This window comes from Clytia hemisphaerica, unplaced genomic scaffold (assembly GCF_902728285.1).
Source record: "Clytia hemisphaerica strain Z4C2 unplaced genomic scaffold, Clytia hemisphaerica genome assembly, whole genome shotgun sequence".
NCBI classification, from domain to species: Eukaryota; Metazoa; Cnidaria; class Hydrozoa; order Leptothecata; family Clytiidae; genus Clytia; species Clytia hemisphaerica.
Genome location: NW_027103816.1, coordinates 85,308 through 112,034, shown reverse-complemented (window position 1 = coordinate 112,034; position 26,727 = coordinate 85,308). Strand labels below are relative to the sequence as shown.

The following is a 26,727-nucleotide window of genomic DNA, read 5'->3' as shown; positions in this document are numbered from 1 at the left end:
GGATCTATTGTTAACTCGTTTAAAATGGTGGACAGAGTTGCAGAATGATAAAGGCGCCCGCTGTTTCGAGGGTGGTAACGCCAAAACGCTCAATATGATCAGCCAACAAAAGGCGAGTTTGTTGCTGCGCGAGTTACTTTTACTAGTTATTTTTCTATTGTCTATAGGTGCGAAAAAAGGACTGGGACAATTTTAGTGGGATAAAGCGAACATAAAAAATGACCGCGCGGCAATTGGCGGCTACGGTCAAAAAGGTGTATTAGCTTAAAACCTTGGCTAAACTTAAATACACGTAACTTATGTCTCTGTTTAAAAAAGTGCTTTATACTAACAAACTAGGGAGAAATTTACTTCTATAACAAGTAAAAACGGGTGACGATTAAAGTTATCATTCTAAATTCTTTTATTCAGAGGTTGTTGCCATGACATTGACGATTGCTGCTATAATCACTGCAATCCAATTCTGGTTACGACTTGCCACCTTCCTTCATGGACCTCTAAAGTCATTTCTACTTCATGTACTCCATAACCTCTCAAATGACCCTACATACAATGGTCTACCTCAAGACCCTCAAAAACTATATCAAGCACTGTCGACAGATGCCAATCATCGAAAGACGATAAATGACTTGAAGAATGGAAAGAACGGAAAAAAGAAAGTTTTACAACAAGATCAGGTGGACGCATTACTACCTCCTACTGGAAACGCAACCGACTCTTCTCAATTTGATGTCACACTCATCTGTATTTTGATTATCAATTTTACCGACCTTCCTACTCCTCTCAATGGATGGAGAAACAAAAATCCACCTGCAACTGACTTAAGTATCGGTGCATTTGTAATTCGTGCGAGAGAATGGCGAAATTACATCCACCACACAGATCCAGACAAAATCAATCAAACAGACTTTAATCAGAAATGGATGGAAGGAGAGCAAATCATCAACAATCTTGGCTTTACTTACGACACAACGCAGCTGAAAACAATGTCATTGGACCTAAAGTACGAGAATGTTGTCAAATCTATGTATTTGTATCTAGAGAGAAAGCAAGAAACATTTTCTAAACAACAGATGGCCCTAACTGCTCAACATACGGCCTTGGATACTAAACATACGGCCCTGGATACGAAACATACGGCCCTAGCTACTCAACATACGGCCCTGGATACTAAACATACGGCCCTGGATACTAAACATACGGCCCTGGATACTAAACATACGGCCCTGGATACTAAACAGACGGCCCTGGTTACCAAACAGACGGCCCTGGATACTAAACAGACGGCCCTGGATACTAAACAGACGGTACTAGCTTCTAAACATACGACCCTAGCAAACAAGCAGGCAGCCCTTGAGAATCAATACAAATCCCTCGCCAACCAACAAGCATCATTATCTCAAGTTGTTACAGATTTAGAAATTTCAACAACTCAAAAAATTGGCGACCTCGCTCAACAGTTATCACTACATCAAGATCTCAGTTCGGAGGAAATCAAAGCTTTGGCTGAAAGATTGGAGGAGATTGCCAACGTACAGCAAAATATGCCCAAGAACTCGCCAATGATGAAATATCATTCAGGTAAGTTAGCTCCAAATTAGCCTAAATGTTTATAAATTATATTTCTACAGGTGAAGAAGCTCTTCCTGTCATTAACGAAACATAATTTTACACTAGTCAGAAATCTGATCTAATGTAATATTATACTATAAATCTTGCGGGAGTAGGACCCATTCCTAATGCATTCGGAGGGCTCATATCTATCAAAATTTAAACTTCGGGCGAGAATTTAGATCACTTGGAATTTATTTAATTGGATTATCGATTTGCGAGAATTTCAGTGGCTTCTAACACTAATCAGCTTTTAAATCCTAAGATCCTAAGGTCTTAAGTCTCACGTTGAAACTCAGAAGTTACTTAGAGCACGTAGCAATCATTTGTGGCGTTTAAAAATTAGTTCCACAAAATCCACCAATTTAGTAACCTCGCACCGTGAAAATAAGTTCCACCAAAATAAGATAATAATGTTTTATCCACGATTTGACCTAATATACCTATAAATCGACGTTCATACAGGATCGTGTTGCTTGGACGAGGTGTTGGAATACATTTCTCAAGAACTGACGGAGAAAGAATCCAAAAAACTTCTCAAACAACTTCGTATTACGGATGAGGATTCACAAAGAAGATTTTCAGAAAGTTTGGAAGATATCTCATGGCTCGATCTAAAGAGGGAGCTCCAGATGATGGGGAAATATGAACTCGTTGACCATATCATAAAGAAAACTTTGATAACTAAAGGTATTAATTGATTTTATAATTGATTGATTGATTGATTGATTGATTGATTGATTGATTGATTGATTGATTGATTGATTGATTGATTGATTGATTGATTGATTGATTGATTGATTGATTGATTGATTGAGTGATTGAGTGATTGAGTGATTGAGTGATTGAGTGATTGAGTGATTGAGTGATTGAGTGATTGAGTGATTGAGTGATTGAGTGATTGAGTGATTGAGTGATTGAGTGATGATGAGTGATTGAGTGATTGAGTGATTGAGTGATTGAGTGATTGAGTGATTGAGTGATTGAGTGATTGAGTGATTGAGTGATTGAGTGATTGAGTGATTGAGTGATTGAGTGATTGAGTGATTGAGTGATTGAGTGATTGAGTGATTGAGTGATTGATTGATTGATTGATTGATTGATTGATTGATTGATTGATTGATTGATTGATTGATTGATTGATTGATTGATTGAGTGATTGAGTGATTGAGTGATTGAGTGATTGAGTGATTGAGTGATTGAGTGATTGAGTGATTGAGTGATTGAGTGATTGAGTGATACTGAGTGATTGAGTGATTGAGTGATTGAGTGATTGAGTGATTGAGTGATTGAGTGATTGAGTGATTGAGTGATTGAGTGATTGAGTGATTGAGTGATTGAGTGATACTTATTGATTGAGTGATTGAGTGATACTTATTGATTGAGTGATTGAGTGATTGAGTGATTGAGTGATACTTATTGATTGAGTGATTGAGTGATACTTATTGATTGGTTGATACTTATTGATTGGTTGATACTTATTGATTGGTTGATACTTATTGATTGGTTGATCTATTGATTGGTTGATCTATTGATTGGTTGATCTATTGATTGGTTGATCTATTGATTGGTTGATCTATTGATTGGTTGATCTATTGATTGGTTGATCTATTGATTGGTTGATCTATTGATTGGTTGATCTATTGATTGGTTGATCTATTGATTAGTTGATTAATTAATTAATTGATTAATTAATTAATTGATTGATTGAGTTACTGATTTAGTTATTGATTGATTGATTGATTGAATTATTGATCGAATTTTTCATTGATTGACTGATCGATTCATTGATCGATTCATTGATCGATTAATTTTTGATATATTGATTGACTTATTGAATGATTGATTTTAATTGATTTTAATTGATTTTATAATTGATTGATTAACTTATTGTTAACATATTTATTTTATCATGATTTTGAACATTATTACAGGTCGTAAAGCTGCTTCTGACGGATTACGTAGACATTACGTAAACGATTTGATCCATTGTCTGGTGGAGCAACCTTTATCTCAAGCAGATGAAGATACAAATTCCGTGTTGCGAGAAGATGTGTTTATTGATCTGGTTGTGCTACCATCTTCGACCGTCGACAAAGAATGGTCTAACTCCGATCGTGCTGCTTTAATTGAACAGCAATACATTCCCAAGACCTCACCAAAAACGTCAGTCAACAACATCTTTTCTCAAAAAGACGAATTGGTCTTCGTGAGGGGGATTGGAGGTATCGGAAAAACGACACTTCTTGAGATGCTGACTTATAAATGGGCGAAGGGAGAGCTTGATGCAGAAGTCAATATTGACTTTGTTTTCAAATTTACATGTCGTAATTTGAACACAATTTCAAGTCAATTTACAAACGTCCAAGAACTTTTCGAACTGAAGTATCCTGAAGTCATGAAATTGATTTCATTCGACGATCTGATGGAGATTTCTGAGAGAGCTTTGATAGTCATTGATGGCTTGGACGAACTAAAAGACTTATATGTTCCAGAAAGCTCATCAGCTTCAAGTAGAGACAGTCTTAATCTAACCGTTTTCAACCTGATAAATCCTAAAGCAGATTGGTTCCCAAACCATAAAGTCATCGCATGCGGAAGACCAAAAGCTGTCGAATTTCTGAAGAAAGAAATTCCTATCAATTCCAATCGAAAAAACATTGAAGTTTGTGGGTTTGACGATGAGAACATCTGGAAATATATTCAGAACTTTTTCGGTGAACGTAAAGACAAAGCACTTTCTGTCCATCAACTCATCAAACGATCATACAATTTACGCATAATGGCGCGTGTTCCAGTCTTTTTATCCGTAATCTGTACAGTTTTCGAGGAAGATTTGATAAAAAATCCCATTAACACACAAACTGAACTTTACTTCTTCACAACACTCATTTTCATTAGAAACCATCTCAAAAGACAATCGCAGTCTTACACAAACTTGATGGATATTGCCAAAGATAAAACCGTCGCTGAAATATTGTTATGTTTAATGAAACTATCTGTCACAACGTATATGCAAAACAAGGTGGTCTTTAATGAAGCAGAAATCGCATCGCTGAGGTGTCCGATACCGCTCGAGGAAACCGGCTTTATTACAAAGCACCAGAGATCAAATTCTACGGAAGTGACTTTTCAATTCCGTCACTTAATACTCCATGAGTATTTGACAGGATTGTATATCTCAATCACAAAAGATATCACACCATTTTTTGAAAATAAAGAACTATCAAGTTGCAAACCAACCATTTTGGGAATTCAACGGATGCTGAAAATGGACGAGAATGAACTCTTCCTTGCATTTTTTAAAAACCTACAAAACACAAACCACAAACCACGATCCAAGTCTCTCTCCTTCAAGAATCTATTTCCAAACATTTTTGGAAAAAGTAAGCCAAACTTTGAAGACTTTATTGGCAGCTTCATCGAGATGCCGTCATCAATGATCAAAGATGAAGACTCACTTCTCATCGACACTGGAAGAAATGATCACATTGAATTTCTTACGCTATATAAAGAATCACGTGACAACCTTATCTCGAAACGATTTGTGGAAGCAAAGATTATTATCAGAGAAAATTATAAAGATGTTCGAAACATCATCAATTTGATAAACGATTTGAACATAAAAAACATTGTTGAGCTTGAAATATGGATTCCATCATATGATGAGGATGAAAAGTATCTCATTTCTTTGGTATCGGGTGAGGAATGCGAGACAGAGATCAGAATCGTTGATGATCGTTATACACCATACCTCAAATGCAAACAAGGAAAACTTACTTTGAAGTGTCCTCCCTCTTTATTGAACAAAATACCAGAAGATTTGTTACAAAAGTCAACTTCGTTCCATGTTACAATTAAGACTTTTACCGATGTTAATAATAGTGATGGAGTGAAATTAGTTATTCGGCGCTTGTTATCATACAACACACCAATCGCATGTTTAAATATTGTGACAATTACTTTGTACGTCAGAACTATCATCAATATGATAAACGATTTGAACATAAAAAACATTGGTTTTCTTACAGTATGCTATCCATCATATAATGAGGATGAAAAGTATCTCATTTCTTTGGTATCAGGTGAGGAATGCGAGACAGAGATCAGAATCGAACAATATACACCATATCTCATTTGCGAACAAGGAAAACTTACTTTTGAGTGTCTTCCTTCTTTATTGAAGGAAATACCAGAAGATTTGTTACAAAAGTCAACTTCGTTTCATGTTGAAATTTGGAACAAATTTGTTGAAGAGACAAACGTAATAAACTTTTTACGCCATTTGACGTCATTCAACAAACCAATCACTATACGGGTGGAGAAGAGGATATCAATGTTTCAAGCACCTTCTTATGCTGTGGAAAGTGAAATTCGACGGTTGTTGGAGAAACACAACATTGATACAAGTAGTATTGAAATAAATGATTATTTCTGATTTCAGAAATAAGATTTTCCATGTTGAAATACACGGTTTGTTATAAGAACACCTAAAATTTTGGAAGCCTTTGGATATTCTTAACTTTTTGAGTTTTAAGCCTAAAAATGTTCTCAACATGTTCTTAATTTCCCCATTTTGTGAGTATTTTCGTCCATTTTCCTAAGAAATTGGGTGTTGTAACGCCCGCAAACCCTTAAATTGTTCTTAAAATTTGGGTCATCGAAGCCTTATGCTCTTATATAGTTTGTTCTTACAAAAATACGTGTTTTGAATATCTCATACAGTAGAACCTTCAATTAACAGACACTCTCAAATGCAGACACTTCCAATTAGGGAATATTAATCCATTTCCCCAAATGGTGTCCGCTAATTAGAGGTTCATATACTAGCCTAACTAAAATTTATGAAGGAATTTCATTTTTTTTTCATTTAATATTTTATTGATTAAAATAGAATAAGAATTCATCACGTACCGTAGCACCGCGACGTTCTTTAATTTTTCGAGGTTTTAGATGTGAAGCACTTCTCAAAGTTTGAAATATCTATTTCCAAAAACATCTTGGTTTTAGAAAAGGAAACAATACTACTATTTGGGATTTTTAGCATTGAACATTGGCATCATCTCATCGATAACAATAGCTTCTGTTACACGTTTTAAAGTCCACAATGCCTTAAAATGTTCTTAACTTGTTCTTAATATTTTGGTCTTCAAAGCTTTATGTATTTAAATAGTTTTTTCATATATAAAAAAAGTGTAGTGAACTTTTAAGGATAGAACATCTTTTGTAATTTTAGTTCTTTTTGTCTAAGGTCAAATAAAGTGGCCAGTAGTCAAATGATTTGTAATTAACAACGCTCTTCAGGGTGTAGGCGCTCTCCTTTTAGATTTGAAATCTTAGGTAAGAGGGCGGCGCTATCATTTTATATTTTTTTCAGTTTCTATGTTACACGCTTTTTTTATAAGAATATCAGGGTGAGATTCGGAGTTAGCATATTGTTTAGAACAATAGAAAAATAAGAATAATGCTCACCCTCTGTCAAAGTACATTATTTTTATAAATTAAACGTGTATATAACGATTTGTAAATACATGCATGTCTCCAATTATTTTTTTTTTAACTTTAACAAAACATTCTTAGGTTCAGTTGCCAAATTTTATGATGACAATATTCTTAGTATATTCTTAATTTTTTTGCCCAGTTTCATCATATATATTCTTATAAAATATATTCTTATATAAAAACGTGTACCTAGGTTTGTAATTTGAATTTGAGACTTAATACGCCTGTCACGGATGTGAAAACGTGCTCGTCCAAGCGTCTGAAAAAACCTGAGCTAGTACCAGGGTGTTCTTATAAATAAGGTGTACTCTTAGGTGCCAAATAAACGGGGGGGGGCTAATTGCCGGTGGGGGGGAATTGGTTATTGCACTTCTGAAACCCCCCCCCCCCCAAAAAAAAAAAAAAATAAGGTAAATAGGCTAAAATCAGGGGTCAAAGAAGAACGGGTCTTCTCTTTGATAGCTGAAAATATTCTTAAAAATTAATAAACGGGGGGGGGGGTCCTAATAAGGTCCGGGGGGTTGGAAAATTTTCGAGAATTTAACAAGCTGGGGGGGGGGGGGCGTTTATTTGGCACCTAAGAGTATGTGGGATGAAACTATTCTTACTTACATAGTCCCAAAATGCAATTTCTCTTGAGACCAAGTTGTATGAAATGTTCACACGCAAAATGTAAACTTTTGTTTGTTTGATTTTTTTTAGTTTTCGTCTTCGTCTTGATTTTGTCTCGATTTCCTGAAATGACAAAACACAACTTCAACAACCCTAATCAGACCCAGCTGGCACACAACGTTATTTCAACGTTCACTTGACGTTATATGGACGTTGTGAACGCTATTTAAACGTCGAAACAACGTTTGTGTGCCAGCTAGGGAAGATCAGATACTTATATGAACAAAGTATTTTTTTTAAGGGAGAAGTTCACGCTTTCTTTATAAGAATGGTGTTTTTCACTTCATCATGAATATTCTTAACTTTTTGAGTAAAATCATTCTGACATAGTCTTACAGTATTCTTAGGTTAGAATCCAAACCGAGCCTGAATCTAGCATGCAATTCACACCTCAAGCTAAAATTGGGCATTTTAAAATCTAGTATAGCTGTGGAATAATTGGTACTTTATCGCATGAAAATATCGTAGCATGCTCACGGTCGAGACCGAAAAACCACGAAATTAAAATGCCGCGAAAAACGAATTTTTCAGTCAACTGCGAAATCAAAATGCATAATGAAATCCAGTTTTTTCCCGTTTTTTTTTACGAAATAGATAAAAAATCCTCTCTTCTTTAAATTTGGCCCAAAATTTTAGTCGGCCCTAATTTTAGTCACTAAGCCAAAATTTAGTCACTTAGGGCCGACTAGGTTTAGGACGATAAGGTATATCACGATTTGTATATACAGGCATGTCACAGGTTCAGTTGCCAAATTTTATGATGGCAATATTCTTAGTATAATCTCAATTTTTTGCCCAGTTTCATCATATACATTCTTATAAAATATATTCTTATATAAAAACGTGTATCCCAGATTTGTAATTCGAATTTGAGACTTCGTTTCCTCATATCCTCGGTTTCTTTGGAGACCCAGGGGCAAACCTGTTGGTAAACGTATTCCGAGAACTTCCAAGGCTACTTCACAGGTCGAGTGACAGTGAGTCAGGTGAGTATACGCGAGGTGCGTGGTAGATTATTGTATATTTGATTGAGGTTCAGATGGTTCGCCCAGTTTAGATTTTGAACCTTTTTGAGGAGGTTTGTGTAACAACCGTCTATACTTTTTTCCATGGCTTTCGTCATTGTCCAGGTCTCAGACCCATAAATGAGAATAGGTTCGATTAAGGTTTTGAAGGTTTGTACCTTAATCTTATTATCTAGATTAGACTTCCAAATTTTGTTTAGTTTGTTGCAGGCCCTCCACGCGAGAGATTTTCTAATATTAAAGTCTTGTTCGGAATCATTAATGTGGGAGCCAAGGTATTTAAAATCAATTACTCTTTTGATCTTTTGATATATCAGAGTACGGACAGAGTCAGAAGTGCATAGAAATTCAGTTTTTCCCTCGTTACAAAAAAGGGCGACCTGACTAGCAGCATTCTTGAGAGAGTGGAGAAGGTTTTCTGCGAACTGAATGGTCTCAGAGACAAGGGCGAGATCATCTGCAAAGTCTAGATCGGTGAGACAAGTGGCGGGATTTCTTCTACTTTGTTGGGCTGTAAGTTGGATGCCCTTGTAGTTTAAAGGATCAACAGAAATACGAAAGAACGTAGTCTAAAACTAGAATAAAAAAAAAGGGTGCAAGGGTGTCTCCTTGGAGAACACCAGCATGGATGTCAAACATTTCAGGGGCCCCCATTTCAGTGTCCCCGTAAGGAGAGATAACCTTTGCCTTGGTAGAGGTGTAGAGCGCCCTGATGACAAGAATTATTTTGTCAGGAATGTCATAGAGTTTAAGGATTTCAAACATTTTCTCTCTGTTAATAGAATCAAAAGCCTTTTTAAAATCAACGAAACAGAGAATAACTTTGTCTAATTTATGCATTTCCTCAAGGATATGCCGAATTGAAAGTATTTGCGAAAGAGTACCTCTAACTTTCCTGAAACCATTTTGATTTTTTCCCAACAAAGGATCAAGATATGGGACAATACAATTCAGGATCAGTTTGTTATAGATTTTTGAAGCGATTGGCATTTGTGTGATACCCCTATAGTTTGAAGCAAGGTTGAGATCACCTTTTTTTGGCACAGGGATGATACCCCCACTGAGCCAAGCTAAAATTGGGCATTTTAAAATCTAGTATAGCTGTGGAATAATTGGTACTTTATTGCATGAAAATATCGTGGCATGAAAATTTCGCGGTTTCATGGTCGAGGCCGAAAAACCGCGAAATTAAAATGCCGCGAAAAACGAATTTTTCAGTCAACTGCGAAATCAAAATGCATAATGAAATCCAGTTTTTTCCCGTTATTTTTTCCGAAATAGATAAAAAATCCTCTCTTCTTTAAATTTGGCCCAAAATTTTAGTCGGCCCTAATTTTAGTCACCAAGCCAAAATTTAATTACTTAGGGCCGACTAGGTTTAGGACGATAAGGTACGTGAAAACGTGCTCGTATGCCCATGCGTCTGAAATAATCTGAGCTAGTACCAGGCCCAATGCGAAAACTTTCCATTGGTTTGAACCTGAAAGGAGCATACCCATAAAACGAGGAATTTCTGGGTAACTGTTCGTAATTTAAGATCTTTGCATTATGGTCATTAGGGACTACTTTTAATGACTACTTTTAATTGGATAAATTTTCGCAAAGATCAAATTTTGCAGTTTCAATTCAATTCAATTCAAAAATGATATATTTGCCTGCATAATTTAAACTAAAATAAACCAGCCGAGGCTGGAAGGTCAGCCAAAAGAGCTAAGAGGGTTAAGGGTTAGAGGGTCAAAGGGGTTAGAGGGTCAACGGGGTGAAAGGGATAATTTTGATGAGATGCGAGCAAATGTTAGATCAGCGTTCGATACAATGGCAATTATCTGCCGGTTGAAAAGTCCAGGAACCTCGCTCGTTTGGGATGTTAGTTAGTTTAGTGTAATTAAACTTTTTGTTCATTTTAGTCAGTTATAATACATTTTTTCTGTCGGGTGTAGATAATATCCATATCTGACCAAAGTGTTATACTACAAATAAATAAGAAAATTGCCAAAAAGTCAAACCCAAAATAAAGGTACATGCCATAATTTTAGTGTTTTTAGTGCAGAACCATTTTTAGTTTTCATTACATAGAAACTGTACTTTTTTTGTTTACTTGATAAAACCCCAATAACACTTTGTCGTAACTCTCTGCAGCTTCTTCTAAAAATTATAACTGACTGCCATTAAGCTACAAACTTTAAGAAAACCGCAAACTCCTGAATAACATAGTTTTTGCCTATATAGAAATGGATCAGTTATAAATATCTTTTAGCTTGTTTCTCTTTTTAATTTAATTTTATTATTTAGTTTGTTTATGTGTTTGGAACTGCGGGTCTGTTTTAGATATTGCCTGAGGGAGACTGAGTGTTGGGTACCCGTAACACGTGTAAAGTCGCTTTGAACCGGTCACAAGTCCGGGACTTCAGGCATAGTTTTTGTTTTCTATTTATATATGTGCGTTGAGAGTTGTTATTTGGTGGTTTTGTGTTTCTCACATTCTTTTAAATTGACCATCTCTCTTTTGTTTCAAAGTCCCAAATCTTTCTATCGTCTGATATTGGAATGATTTCAAAAAAATAATAAATCAAAAAAAATACGAAAACATTCTTTTCTTTTTAATTTAGATCTTTTTAAGCTGCTTATATATCAAATCTTTTCCTTTCCCTAAAATGACTGATATTACATCTTCAGTATATATATAACTTTGTGAGAAATATTTTGATCCTTCATAAATTTCTAAAGCAGGAACAATTTTAGTCTGTACACTTTACCAACTTCCAATATATAACACCTATTGTCACAATTCTCTGCAGCTCCTACCAGAAATTGTAACTGGTCGCCATTAACAATTTTAAGCTACAGTAGTCACAAACCGCACACTCTGGAAAAACACAATTTGCCAGAGAGTGGCCCATGTTGTGTAACTTGATGGTATTGGTATATATACTTCATTAAAAAATCTAGAAACCATTTCTCATAACTTTCCGCAGTCCGCTTTCTGCAAGTCCGATAAAAGATATGTAAAAACTGTTGTCACCATTCATTCCATATCAACCATTTAGTTGAAGCCAAAAACGTGCGCAAAGATCAGAAAAATCTGCTGTTCGGAACTGATGCGTGAAAAATAATTTGATCAATTTCAACAAAAACTGTGTGATCGTCATCATTTGGTTCCCATCATCTGACCGATCCTGATTTACGTCTATGTCTATGTCTATGTGGTTGAGTTGCAGGAGGCTGAGAAGCCTATTTTCGCAACTATAGACACCAAGTTAGTGTCCCGTCAGCACCTTGGACTGACTACCCAATTCCCCTCACATGGCATGGGTGGACCCGGGCGAAGGTTCCCTCACTTGCCAAGCGAGCTGCCGTGAGTAAGAATAGAACCTTGATCTCCCGTACAGGAATCAAGGTTGATGACCACTGTATCACGGCAGCAGGTAGAGTCTGTAAGCCTGAAAGCTTTTCCGCTGCTTTGCTGGATTCCCACTGTCAACCTCTGCACGCTCTGTGTTTACAAGTTTTCAAATCGAAGTAGCGAGCCGCGTGCTAATGGAGAGTAAACCGAAAACCAGTTTATCCACGGTTGACGGTTTCTCGTTTTTTTAATTCGGACCAGTCCACGCCGATTCCCTTTCAACAAGATGTAGCTGTTTTCTTTAACAGAAAAATATTTTCGATCGACCGACCGAACGACCCACTTTTTAAAGTAGAAATGACGGGAACCAAACAATTTTTTGCGATCCGCCTTATATAATATGACTGAAGCTACAACCTTGCCGATACACTGGACATTCCGGTGCAGTTTGTCAGGTGCGCAAATATATGGATAAATCACTGGACAAAAGTTCCGGTGTACTTTGTTTCCGAGAGAAAAATGTACCAGACAGTCCAGTGAAGTCCGGTGTGCACTTTTGAAAATTTAATGAAGAAAACACCAGACAAAAAATAACGCCGGAATGTACGGTGTATCGGCAGGGTCGTCTGAAGCCAAACATAGGACACGTTCAAGTCCAAAAAACACGATTGCATCCAGTCTTTATCAAATTTAGACAGTAGCTGTACTTTTGTATGCTTTATCAAATTCCAATAGCATTATAACACCATCAACCCCCTCTCTAGAGGCAAACAAGAAAAATATGTTTTTATTGCAAAAACTACTGTACTGTAATAAAAAGCAACAATAAAAAGTATCAGAAAATTCAACACAAACAAAAACTTGAGCAAACGGCTTTAAACCTTCAAAAGATGTAGAAAAAGAATCCCCTTGATGAAAATCATGTGTTTGATTTGCCGAGTTAGAAAAATAAATGACAGAAATTGAAGTTTGCAACAGATTCACAGTGGAAATACTTTGGAACAACACTTTATCGACTTATCGCTTGAGCCGCCATCTTGAAACACCACATTATGATCTGTAAAAACAACACACGCTAAAAGTACCCAAAAAGTTAACCCGATCGGAAGAAAGTTCAGAAATCATAAATCAAAGTGAGATCGGGAAATCGGTTTTAAATGTTCCAAAATTATGATCCAGAGCTTCCTCAGCGGGAAAAAAATCGCGGAACCGATTTGAAGGGTCACCGAGGCTGACCAATTAACAATATGTGAAAATTACAATATAATTAGGTTGGGGAGCAGGCCAAGCTCTGGCCATCCATATAGAGATTATCAGAGTCATTCTTTTGGTCATTATAGTAAATAAACAGAGACCAGCCAGCCGTCACACCAGTCTGACGCTTTCTAGTCCGACAGCAAAACAGGCCGTATCCAGACAAAAAGGAATCAGTCCGGAAGTATGTCTACTGAAACACTTATTCTTTTTATTTTATCACTTGTTCTCAAAAAAATCTATTTCGGAAAACTGGCCAAACCTTCGCATTGCATTGTCAGACTTTTTAGCGGTCGGACTTCTGAAGACTCCCCCAGCCATCTTGTTTTCGCGAAATTTCCTATATTCCTTCTGGCTAAAGATCAAGGTTCAAATAGAAAGACAATCAATCCAATTTTTTGACATATTTGGTGATATTTAGAACATAATTAGCAAAGATTACCAGCTCTAGAGTGAATAAAGTGGCAAATGCGTAACGGTCTACACCACCCGGATGCATCTTTCTCTACGATACTCCTTATCAATATATCATTACATTTATTATCATCATCAAATTTTCAATGCCTGCTTCTCTGATCAGGTCTTGTACAACCGTCTGCCTGCCACCACACAGGTCTTATGGCATTCATTTATCTCACTTTTAATCCATTCAATATATAAACTCATCAAATATCAAATTTCAAAATAATTAATAATAATGGGCTCTTTCAGAAAATGCCGTACATGGGGGGGGGAGTGGAGGATATATCGTCCGTGGGGTAGCGAAAAATCATCAAAATTTGCCTTTACCGGGGGGGGGGGGGGTAAATTTGCTCTGTCCTGTTTGTTATAATTGTTATATCCTCCGCCCACCATATTCAATTTTTTTCTGGAAAAGCCCAATACGGCACCTGTTAGATGCAGACCTGCGCAGGGTATTTAAACTGCAACCGTCTTTAGGGCTTATGCATGCAACCACGTGGTAATGAGAGCTAATTAGGAACTTTTTCATTCCTTCATTTCATATACACTTGATCACTCAAAAGTGTCTTATTACAGTTTCTTTTATACCTGAAGAAGCTAACCAAATTTCAGAAAACACTAAGGGTGGCTTTTTCGCTGAGACTGTCTGGCGAAAATCGGTTAGCTGAAACAAAGAAAATTGATAGGAAAACATTACTGACTCCCAAAACAGTTGTCGAAGCGTTTACAATTCTTTGAATTTGAAAAAATTTTTATTAAAAATCATCAACTTGCATATCATATCAAGGGATTTAGAATTACAGCCTTCTAATGAACATTTTCTGTGACAAGATTCCTCGTCTTTTGTATCAAATCAATACAGATTTCTTCTTTATCGGGAAAGAAAACACTTTTCCCATATGACTAATTTTTTACAAAAGAATCCCTCTCACATTCTGCTACTTTTATGGCAACCAATTTATTTATGCTCCCTTTTTCGCTTAATAATAAAAGATAATAATAAGCCAAAAGAGGTCTACCCCTCTCTTGGAGGACAAATAGTTTAATGCCCAATTTTCGACGTTAAATCTGGAATGCTGATATGAAGCGATCAAAATCTGATGTTAAGCACGAATCTTCATTGTATATTTTTTACAACCTTTAGAAATTTATGAAAAGGACCGTTTTGGCTTAATGACCAATTAAACCAAAGATACACCGAAAATAGATTGTTTGCAATAAAATAACAAACAGAGGATCAACATTTATCAGCAGAGAAATGGTTTGGTTTTTGCATATAATGAAAGAACTGCCTCCACTGTTGGAGAACTGTTTATAAAATCGACTGACCTATAATTAATTTAAATTGAATTTTGTCAACCATGCTGCAATTAACTCCAAATTCAAAGGGTCGTAAACGCTTTGACAACTGTTTTGGGAGTCAGTAATGTTTTTCTATCAATTTTCTTTGTTTCAGCCAATCGATTTTCGCCAGACAGTCTCAGTGAAAAAGCACCCTAAAACTTTTCCCACATCATATGACAACAATGGCTGCGTTTAGACCAACTGGCATTTGTAATTTGGCATTTGCTCACGAGGGAGTCGATTGTAATAGCTTTTCCATTGTATTTTCTGTCATGGAATTTAAGGAATCGTCTTTTTAGAGTCATTACTGAAAAGGTGATTCCCTCAAGTTCAACTTTGACAGATCAAACAATGAAAAGCATGGAATTTCTCAAAAACTGCAGTCATTAAGACTGAAACTTTTTGCCGTAGGGCTAGCCTATGGCAAATCTTGCAAATTTTACAATCTATAGAAAGAACTAAATAAAAAACGTGCAAATACTTTAAAAAAATCAAAAATGTCATTTTCTCTCTTTGTTTTGGTTCCTTTGTTTGATTTGAAATGCCAGAAAAGGGGATTCCTTTGCTCAAAATGGCATTTCAAATGCCAACGAAATGCCAACACGCTGGCATCATTAGGCATTTGACAAACCGAACAATTGAATTCAAAAGAATACTGCAAGTAATTACAAATGCCAGGCTGGTCTAAACGCAGCCAATCAAATTACCAATGAATTCTAACAACCCAAAATCCTAAAAGAAAAAAGACAAAACAAACAAACAAAACAAACCAAATTTCACTAGAGACACATTACTAGAACAATTAAAAACAAATTTAGCGAATAAACCGAAAGAAAATAGAAAAGGTATGGAAAGAGAAGTCCGAAGTCTGAGATCAAGTGTGGTTCCTACAGTCCAAAAGAAAAAGGAATAAGTATGGAAACATGAAGTCCGAAGTCTGAGATCAGGTATGGTACCTAAAGTCACACAGCATTGCTTAAATTACTACATCTTCGTTAAAAGAGGATTTGCACTTAATTAACAATGTCAAAGTGCCTCAGGCTAATTGCCTATCAATACAGCTTATCCTTAATTGTTCATTATGTTTCTAATCATTATAAACACAATATGTCATTAAAAGTAGACTATATATGTTTATCCAACTGATGGCAAAAAGAAAAAAGGGAAGCCAGGTCGAAAGATGAGAGAACCTTTCTAACAAAGGCTTGGGGACACGAGAAGTTGTTTTCGCGTTGGTGCAATGCAACATGCTCCATCCCACCGACATGTCGGAAAAAAGTGCGTGTCCCATGGTTTCTTTTTTGTTTCACGAGACAAAAAGTGAGGGATATACCCAAAAGACACGCTGATTTTGTCCCAGGGACAAAAGTGAGATTTCACTTTTATCGGTAGAAAGAAAAATGGGATGGAGACACGAGAAAGTGCTTCAGGTTGGTGCAATGGAGCATGTTGCATTGCACCAACGAACAACGCGAAAAAAACTTCTCGTGTCCCCAAGCATTAAGAAACTGGAAAAAAGAAAAGATCCTAATACAGAAATTAAAGAGTAACAGATCTACAATCATGGTTGTAATATTTGAGAAAAAAAGGGAAATTCCTACTGGAAGTTTACAAACCCCTCCCGAATTGAAAGACTCGAATAAATTTATCAATTAGCCCAAAAGTGACTTTCTCTCCCGAACTCCAAATTTCGAAAAACGAGTAAATAAGCTAAATCATCAATATATTTTCATAACTTACAAATCTAGTATCAAAATCTTTAAGAAATACCTCAAAACTCAGGTCTTAAGAACTAAGAACTCTAACAGAACTTAAGGACGCTGGATGTTTACCTATTTATATTGCTAAGATAATTGCATATGCGATATTAAATGTTTTACATGTGTTTTAGGGATCAAAATGTTTGATATTTAAAAATGAATGACCTCATCAAGATAAAATCTATGTTTCGAAATAAAGAAAGTGATTTATAGGTAATTATACCTTCACGAAGAAGAAGAGGAAGGTAATAAGGTGGACAGAAGTTCTGTCTTCGCCTATTGATGTTAGTCAGATTTTTTTAGTGAACACGTGACAAGGTTTGTTCGTTCTCAAAATACACGATTTTTTATAAGAATACACTTTATAGGAAGTTGTCTATGATGAAAATGGCAAAAAAATTAAAAATTTTGCTAAGAATATCACCATCATGGAATTTTGCTACTCAATCTAAGAATCCCATTTTTAGAGCACTTTCAACTATAAATTGTCAATTACCCCCATGTAACCCTCATTTTAGGCTTGAGACGTATGTACTAAATGTTAAAAAATCTACTCTGATTTAGGATATCCTAACCTAAGAATGTGCTGTAAGAATATTTTCGGATGATTTTCCCAAAAAAAATTTACAATATCCATGATGAAATGGATTTACTTTCTTATAAAAAAACGTGTAGTGAACACGTGGTAAGGTTTTTCTTTCTCAAAATATCCTTCTTATGCGACACTGTTCATTCTAATCCTAAGAAAGGAAGTGCAGTTCCAAGAACAAATCAAGGAAATAAAATGGAGAGGGTATCCAAAAAGAAAGAAATTATTTCGTGGAATCTCCCTTTCTCTCTTCCGCCTGTTTTCTTTTTGTTTTGATTTTTTAATTACCGATCACAGTTGGCCTCGCATACGGAAACTCAATTTCATACGATTTTGACTGTTTTTGTACTTTGCGCCAAAATGGTATAGTCTATAAGACTAACCTCCAAGCAGCTTTTCGTGATCCACGCATTCCACGCATGTGCTCTAAAGGAAATGGTTCTGCAAGAAGACCTGCGAAGGTTCTTGGGTTTTCTTTGATGGCCGACACTCTGAAATTTCAGAGTACTTTTCGCGATTCAATCGCGGGCATTCGCATAAAATTAAATCGATTTGCTCGGGCCGTCTTTGGAAACGTGAGGTAAAGAAAATCGATTATACTGCGACCGTGGCTTTCTTCCGAACCAAATTCAAAATGTCACCTGAAATTCATGTTTTGACTGTTGGTCAATATTTTGATTTTTTTTATGGATTTTGAGACTTATAAAGGGAAAGTTCAATGTTTCACATGTTGTTTATTTAGTTAAGTGTAGCTCCGACTTACACCCACAGCAGTGGCTGTTCGTACTTATTGATTTAAGGTGGTCGTTAACAAACTTTTTGAAAATGTCAAAAAATATTCAAATTGAAATATCTCAAAATGTATAAATGATCTATTGTTGAAACTTTGTATGATGGTACTTCATTATTATGTTGTTCTAAAAATAGAAAAAATAATTAAAAATATCAAAGACGGGGGTCATGACGTCACTTCTAAAAATAGATTCGAAAATCTCTTGGCAGAAAAATCTCAGCAACCAGAAGGAGTTAGCTTTTGATATTTGGCAGTTATGTTACACTAGTGACCTTCTGTGATCTGAGTGAAAAGAAAATTTGAAAAAAATAAAATCAGGGGGTAAAAACCCAAAAAACTGTTTTTTATAATTATAAAATCAACAAAACATTTTTTTTTTAAACTGTTTCACTCAGATCACACCTTTCCATGAGGGGAAGCTGTGTTGAAAATTTCATGCCAATCGGACCATCCAATCCTGAGATATTTCCGCCAAGAGATCAAAAACCCCCGGTTTTGCTGTTTTGCGTAAACTGGCCTTAAAACTATTTATTGCTGTAAAAAGAGGAAAAAAAAGCTTTTAATATGGGATTTTTGACATATTTCAGTTGAACTTGATGCACTTATCCAATTTTCAATATAAGAAAGAAAGTAAAGCCATTTTTTTTGCATGTGTCAGCAAATTCATGGCTTCGCCTGGAACCCTGAGATTTACCGCAAACATGCAAAAAAGTTGCGTAAACCTTACTTTTGCCTGCGAAAAAGCTAAAAGTTGGTGAAAAGTGATTGAAAAGTATTCCTTAACCTTTTCATTGGTTAAAGTAACACATTTTATTGTAGAGAAGCAAATTTCCATCCCCGTTACTTGAAATACAAGCTGCGCTCAAGTCTAGTAAAGAGCACTTTCACTTTCACTTTTGCGAAAACCTCGAAATGCACCAAAATCAACTATATCACTATCAAAACCCAACTAAAGGTGTATGGATAGTTTCAAGAATATATTATGGACGTTTTTGAAAGTAAATTATCAATTAAATAACTTAAAAAGAGAGAGAAAACAGAAGAAACGTTTCACGTACCTGTCACACATTTGTGGCGCTGAAATTTGATCCCAATGGGGAGGAAATTAGAAAGATTATCAAGTAAAAATGTTCCTTGGAGTTTTGAGAAGCTCTTTATATAAAATGGAAGCATTAAACCATCACTTACTACAAGAAAATAAGCCATGAAACAGTTATTCCCAGACGATGTCAATCGAACGGAATCGAACGAAAATTTCAATCGAATCAATCGAACGCAATCGAACGCAATCGAATGATTGCGATTCGATTGCCGAACGCAATCGAATATCAATCGAACGTAAAATTCTGGGTAAAATTCGATTGATTCGATTGATATTCGATTACGTTCGATTGATATTCGATCACGTTCGATTGATATTCGATTACGTTCGATTGATGTTCGATTATGTTCGACTGCATTCGGCGGGTGGTCGATTAAATTAGATTCCAATTTACCTCAATTCCTTTCAATTTCGAGCGCCTCTTATTAGGGAGGTTAAGTATCGCGATACGATAGATAAATCAACGCAACGAACGGGCTTTGACACACAACTTGCAGTAAACATGTGGGCCGCCTGCATGATCTGCATTTTCTAGAATCCAGGCTAAAATGATTCATCTCGTTTAACTATTCAAATGTTGAACGAGAATCAATGTTAATCAACAGAATCAATTAGTCGAACCAGTCGAATGCATAAGCCAACCGAACGTAGTTGAATCAATCGAATCAATCGAATACATTAGTCAATCGAACGCAATCGAATCAATCGAGAAAATCGCGGTAATATTCGATTGGCATTCGATTGCGTTCGGCAATCGAATTTCAATCATTCGATTGCGTTCGATTGCGTTCAATTGATTCGGCGTTCGATTCGTTCGATTGACATCGTCTGGTTATTCCCTTTACCAAAAATCCACACTTCAAGTTTGACAAGATTCAATATGGCGGGTTTGTTTTGATTGTCATATATCCGGAACTATTAACAGTACCGGTGTAAAATTTTCCGGAAATGTTCTTTGTGGCTCTAAGTAGCGACGGTAAAAATTTAGAGTCGCTCCAAGGACCAGAAGAGCGAATATTGCGGTTTTCGTGACGGGCGGCGGCGTGGGCGGTTAGGGCGGACCCTAAGATCTGCTCAGGTAGGTGTCTAAAGACCTAAATTTTTCCACTTTCCTCTTCTTTATATGAAATAAAACTTCGGGATATTGTTTAGTAAGGTTCAAACTTTAATTTAAACCAAAAATTGAAAAATCGACCCAAAAAAGATGATCCAATCTCAGAAGTGTTAACGACCACCTTAAAAGCTTTGAAAGACTGTTTTGAGAGTTGCATTTCTTTCACATTGATTTTGCTCCTCAAACACCAACCAAATTATTTGAGGTATGTTCTCTTATAAAATGTTTACTCCTCTCTTGCTTTCTCCTTAATGATTAAGAGGAATCAGGCATTCTATCAGAATAATCTTATAATAATAATAATAATAAAGCTTTACAGGTTTGCAGGCCACCGTGAAGGCACATGGGCCTCTATAAACCGCTCGTACTTTTTACAATGATCTTTTTGAAATAGAGTTTTTTTCGTGGACTCCCCCGGACTTTCCATTTTGTGTTGTCTTCCTTGATTTTAGCATTCATTTTTTCGGCTTCCTTACACCATTCTTTGATTATCTGTCTTTCATTTTTGGTCTAATCCTCTGTCACTCGGTAAGGAAAGCGTTTTTCTTTTGTTATTGCTTGCAACACTGTGTTCTTGTCCTCTTCGTTCGTAAATGTGACTTTAATTGGTCGGTATCTCGCTTTATCTTCTCTTTCTTTCGTAAATTTCCCGATCCGCTGCGTCTCGGTAATCTTTATATTCCTCAGATGGAGCCGCTGACCAATAATTTTATCATGGATAAATTCTTCGTCCTCGATTTTTGTTTCTTCTTCAGTTTCATCTGTCGATTCATCAATCCCATGAAAAATTAGGTTGCGTGCTGTAGATCGAATCAGCTGCTCCTCCTGTTTTTCTTTTCGAATCGCATCTCCAATGTTTTTCTCGATGTGTTTGGATGTGATTTTAGCGTAGCTCATTGGTGGTCTTTTCTCTTCTTTCTTTTCGATGATGCTTTCAATCTTCTTTTCAAGCGTGGTTATTCTGGTGTCGATAGTTTCTTTCATTTCGTTGACCATAACATTGACGTCTTGTGCTTTCAAATGGTTTATTTCTTCGTCCTGCCTTTTCATTATATTCTCACAGGCTTTGATTTCGTTTTTGAATCCTTCAATTTTTGATGTTTCATTTGAATTATACCTTTCCATTACCTGTGGCGCGATTTTGGTACAGTTTTGACACTGGAAACTTCTTGATTTGTATGACAAGCATATCTGGATCTGTAAAGTGGCAGTTCTGTACAAAGATAATGGACTAAACGGTGGCACTTCCTGCATTGTAGGGTATCTTTTAGTGCGTTTTCTTCATTTATGATGCACTTTGACGGGCTGCAAAAGTCGTTTATTGATGGTGATTTTTGATTATTTTCTTGAATTTTTTCCGCCATCTTTGTGCATTTTTCAGACGACAACCGTTTAGTTTTTTCTTAACTTACATTGTGTGAAATCTCAGTGAGGCGCTCATCGACAAAATAATTGATTCAAACACCAAGGGTTGACTAGTTTAATCTCTATTTGTATTGTTGGATATTTGGATACTCTTTTTGGATAAAATTATTGTGAAATTTTTATATTTGTTGAGCTTTTTCAAGCGGTTTCGATGCTAATTTTTTGGGTTACATACTTTTTTGGCTTTTTTATAATCAGACTTAAAAAACCTTTCATGAGAACTTTTTAATAGATTTGGAAGGATTTAGATAGATTTAGAAAAGGTCTAAAAACTCCAATTTAAATGATACTGTTTACGATTCTGCAGCCATGACATTTTCAGGTGCTCAAAGGGCATTCCAGCAGCAAAAGAATTAGTATTTTTGGCAGGTGAAGATTCAGATTGTTCCATATACAATTACCTGTTATTATCTGAAAAAAATTCTTGGAAAAGTTTCGATATTTCAAAAGATACAGAGGTTTATGATAATTAGTTCTTACAAAAAATTGTTTCCCATAAAATGAAAAAGAAATCTTGAAAACTGCGGGCTTATCGGATACCAGTATCTGGTCACGTGTCATAGTTTTTCCCAGACCTCAAACGGGGTTTTGTAAAATTCCGCTGAATAAACTTTTCAGATCATCATATGCCTCAGCAATGGTGATCGGTTATGAGATTATTATCTATTATAAGACTGGCAAACTCTACCAGCTGTAAAATATTTCCGGCAAAAAAACCGTTTGCGAATTTTCTTCAGACGTGGGCGTTTTTCTTAAATAGTGATTTGTCTTTCAGAATGCACAATAAAGGAGATAATTTTTCCATCAGTGATAGAAGATATTAGTATAGAGATAATTAGGTTGTTGGTTGTTGCTTATGATTAGCCCAGCGCGCAGCGTAATGGGCCTTTAAAACGCAACTGGTCGAAAAGTTTTGACTTTGTCGGGCCCTATACGCGCAATTATCAATTGACGAGTCAAGGCTAAAATCGAATTATCTGACTTTCTATTGTGCGCATGCGTAAGAAAAATTTTTTTTCTACGAACAAATTCTACGGGTGGTTTTTCACTACGCTAGATAGATAAGTGGTTCACATCAACGGTCCTTTTCATAAATTTCTAAGGGTTGTAAAAAATATACAATGAAGATTCGTGCTTAACATCAGATTTTGATCGCTTCATATCAGCATTCCAGATTTAACGTCGAAAATTGGTCATTAAACCTTTTGTTCTCCAAGAGAGGGTTAGAGCTCTCTTGGCTTAATGACCAACTAAGCGAAAACAACAGCATAAATAAATTGGTTGCCATAAAAGTAGCAGACTGTGCAGTGGGATTCTTTTGTAAAAAATTGGTCATATGGGAAAAGTGTTTTCATTCCCGATAGAGTTGAAGAGCAAACTTTCATCTGTATTGATTTGATACAAAAGACGAGGAATCTTGTCACAGAAAATGTTCATTAGAAGGCTGTAATTCTAAATCCCTTAATATGCGAGTTGATGATTTTTAATAAAGTTTTCTTCAAATTCAAAGGGTTGTAAACGCTTTGACAACTGTTTTGGGAGTCAGTAATGCTTTCCTATCAATTTTCTTTGTTTCAGCTAATCGATTTTCGCCAGACAGTCTCAGCGAAATACCTGGTCCCAAAGGGAATATCTAAATAAAGCGCTAAAATAAAAAAACTTAATAGAATAGTGATTACATAATGTACATGATTAAAAAGTTGAAAAGGTGCAAATAAAAGTTATTTGTCCGGGGGGACTGATTTATAGTTCTTTAGAATGAATCTATGCTTTTATGCCTGCATTTAGAGACTAATTCAGTTTTTTTGTTCACTAGTTTGCGTTTGGAAGTGATGATGTGGAATTTTTCTGCCAAGCAAAGGTTGCACGTTTTTGTTCCATTTTTGTATGATGCAGCTTGATCAATAATTTCCCAGGAGAGGATTGGGTCAGTGACGCCTGATATTTTCAAATCCCAATGGTGGTTTAAGAGCTGGGTGTGGTTTGTAGCATCTTCGTGTCTCAGTGTGTATTTGTGTGTGTTCCAACAATCCTTGAACGTGTTGCCAGTGAGACCAATGTAAAATTTGCCCGGGTCGTTGATAGTTGATTTGATGTGACATTGGTAGATGACGTTTTCTTTAAGGCAATTTCCTTGAAGTGGACAGATATTATTCTTACGACAGTTACACGCTGGGTCGTTAGTTGTTGGATTTTGATTTTTTGAAAGCACTTTCTTATTATGTGAAGAAATTATTCTTGAAATGTTTGGTAGATAACTATAACTAACTTTCAAAGTGTTTCTGTTCAAGATTTTTCGAAATTTGTGTTTTTTTAGGAAATTCTTATCGACGATCGCAAGAAATCTTTTTGCAACGTTAGTTTTGACATTCAAACTGAATGGTGGATTAAACCATATAATTTTTCGTTTTCTTGATCTTGGGCGATTATTTTTTCGTTTTTTGTAGGTGATTGATTCTTTGTAAGCGCTTGATTTAAGTGCATTGTTATTGTAGCAGGGCAGGACCGCTAGGGATGTTTGTAACACGACGTGATTATTGTGATATGGATGTGAAGTGTTCAAACTGAAATGAATACAAAGAAATAATTTAGAAAAATTGACAATTGACTAAATAAATGAAAACTAGGAATGATGATGCTAATTAGTGAAAATGACTAATTAGTGAAAAAATGACTAATTAATGAAAATGGCTAATTAGTGAAAAATGACTAATTAGTGAAAAAAATGTCTAATTAATGAAAAAATGACTAATAATCAAACAAAAAAGGCACGAAACGTGAACAAGGTAGAACCACAGCTGTGACCGCCAAGAAGCCTGAGCACGAACGTGCGAATGAGAATGCGGGCGAAACGAGTGCACAGCTGAGAAGACCATGAAACCAGGGCACGAACGTGCAAATGGAAAATGAAGGCCAGAAAATGAACTGAACTGAGCCAAAATGAAAACAAGGCAAGGCCAATGAAAAGGAAAAGGACTAAACGAGCCAGAGAGCCTGAGCACGAACGTGCGTGAGTGCAATGAAAGTCCAATGAAAAGAAGAAAGTAAATGAAAATCTAAGTTTTGAATAAATATTTTTGTAAATTTTCTGAATTCATAAAAACTAGAATAAATGCTTACCAGATTGCCCAAGTGTAGTCACTGTGTGAAAACTGCCATGAAAATGTACTTCGAATGTGAATTGAAATTCAAAGTAAAATGATGTCAAAATGTCAAACTCAAAAACATGTCTCAACACCATACGTCTTATCTCTCTAAAAGCTCTCGTGTAACTGAAGTGCGAGTGACAAAACAGAAAATGTGACTATGGGCGAAAAGAGTCTCAAGGGACGATGACGTAATGAAATATGTATTAATGTTGCGTATATGAAATAATTGATTTTATTAATTATATACTAATGACTTTTGAAGTCATTTGAGAGTCCTTTAACACTGCCCCCGGCAGATGCAAAAGTCACTTAGTCAAGTTAAACATTTCATTTAAACCATCCACCAGATCAACTTCATCCACTTGATGGATAACTACTAACTCACGAACTGCACGATTCGTCTCGCGGAACACGCTTTCGTTATGATTCTTGTACGCAACTTTGACTTTCCGAACTTTTGAATCTCGTCCTGGGAATAACTTTCGAACGATACCGTACTGATATGTGGAGTTGATGAGGGAGTCATTCTTGAGGAACAACACGATGTCGCCCACCATGATGTCTCTGTCGTTGATGAACCATTTGGGCTGATATGTGATTTTTGGAAAATGGTTGATCAGCCAGTTGTCAAACCAAGTGTCGAAGATTTCGGTGTTGGTTTGAAGGATTTTCGATGGATTCTTGGAAACGATGAGTGGTTCGGTAGGGCTACGATCATTGTTACGTCCAAGCTTGAGACGGTTCGGTGTGATGAGATCCATTGATTCGTAATCGGATACAATGCCATTGAGTGCCAAAGGCAGGTCGTTCATGGAGTTTGCTACTTCCGATGAAGTGTCTCCCATTGCAGGATCGATAGTCTCCTTCCTTGGAATGATTTGTTGATTGATGATTTCACTTCTCGTATCTTACGTTCAACCTTTCCGTTATAATTATGTCCGCCGACAGGGCAAACTTCGAAATTCATCTTGACGTCGACGTGAAGGCGGTTTTTGAGATCTTTGAACGAAATCCTTGAATCGTCACAGCCTTTGACCATTTGGCTGCCTTGATCGATGAACATATTCATTGGATAACCGTTATCACAAGCGAAGCGAGTAAGGGAAAGTAGAAAAGATGGCGTGCTGTAGTCGTCCATTGTCTTGATCGAAATGGTGGAAGTTGTGGAGCAACAAAAGATCGTCAACCAAATTTTGATCGTTTTGCGTTTGTTGAATGAACTGTATGCTTGAAATGGTCCGGCTAGATCACATTGAGTGTTGTAGAATGCTGGTGCAATCGTCATGCAGGAGTTTGGAATCTTCCCCATCGAAACCTTGATGCGTTGTTTTTCGAGATAACGACACAGTTTGCAGGCTCGTTTGATCTTCTTTGTGACCTCACGACCTTCAATGATGTGGGCGACTTTGGATGCATAACGTAATGTCGATTCGATTCCCGAGTGCTTGACGGTCTTGCTGAACCAGTGAACCTCTTGTAAAATGGCGTAGGAAAGTGGTGAATGCTTTTCCAGGATCGGTACACAAAAGACAGTTTGATGGAGATCTTTCATGATACGAGTCATTGGTGTAACGATGTTGAT

At 36.3% G+C, this 26,727-nt stretch overlaps 2 protein-coding genes across 2 annotated transcripts; one reads left to right on the top strand and one right to left on the bottom strand.

Annotated features, from left to right (window-relative positions):
- The first annotated feature begins 294 nt into the window (after window positions 1-294).
- Window positions 295-6,639, top strand: LOC136806650 (uncharacterized). The gene is made up of 3 exons (XM_067063236.1): window positions 295-1,581; window positions 2,077-2,301; window positions 3,546-6,639. Exons 1-3 carry the CDS (start codon window positions 423-425, stop codon window positions 6,047-6,049), a joined length of 3,888 nt encoding a protein of 1,295 aa, XP_066919337.1. The 5' UTR covers window positions 295-422; the 3' UTR covers window positions 6,050-6,639.
- A 19,326-nt stretch (window positions 6,640-25,965) lies between these two features.
- LOC136806644 (uncharacterized) lies at window positions 25,966-26,709 on the bottom strand. Its single transcript, XM_067063229.1, has one exon. It carries the CDS (start codon window positions 26,707-26,709, stop codon window positions 25,966-25,968), a length of 744 nt encoding a protein of 247 aa, XP_066919330.1.
- Between the last annotated feature and the right edge of the window lie 18 nt (window positions 26,710-26,727).

What these genes read in the sequence shown, in the direction of transcription:
- LOC136806644 (XM_067063229.1), bottom strand. Translation starts at nt 26,709, where the DNA reads ATGACTCGTATCATGAAAGATCTCCATCAAACTGTCTTTTGTGTACCG.
- LOC136806650 (XM_067063236.1), top strand. Translation starts at nt 423, where the DNA reads ATGACATTGACGATTGCTGCTATAATCACTGCAATCCAATTCTGGTTA. An exon ending in AATGATGAAATATCATTCAG is followed by an intron (nt 1,582 to 2,076) that starts GTAAGTTAGCTC and finishes ACGTTCATACAG; the next exon opens with GATCGTGTTGCTTGGACGAG. An exon ending in GAAAACTTTGATAACTAAAG is followed by an intron (nt 2,302 to 3,545) that starts GTATTAATTGAT and finishes ACATTATTACAG; the next exon opens with GTCGTAAAGCTGCTTCTGAC.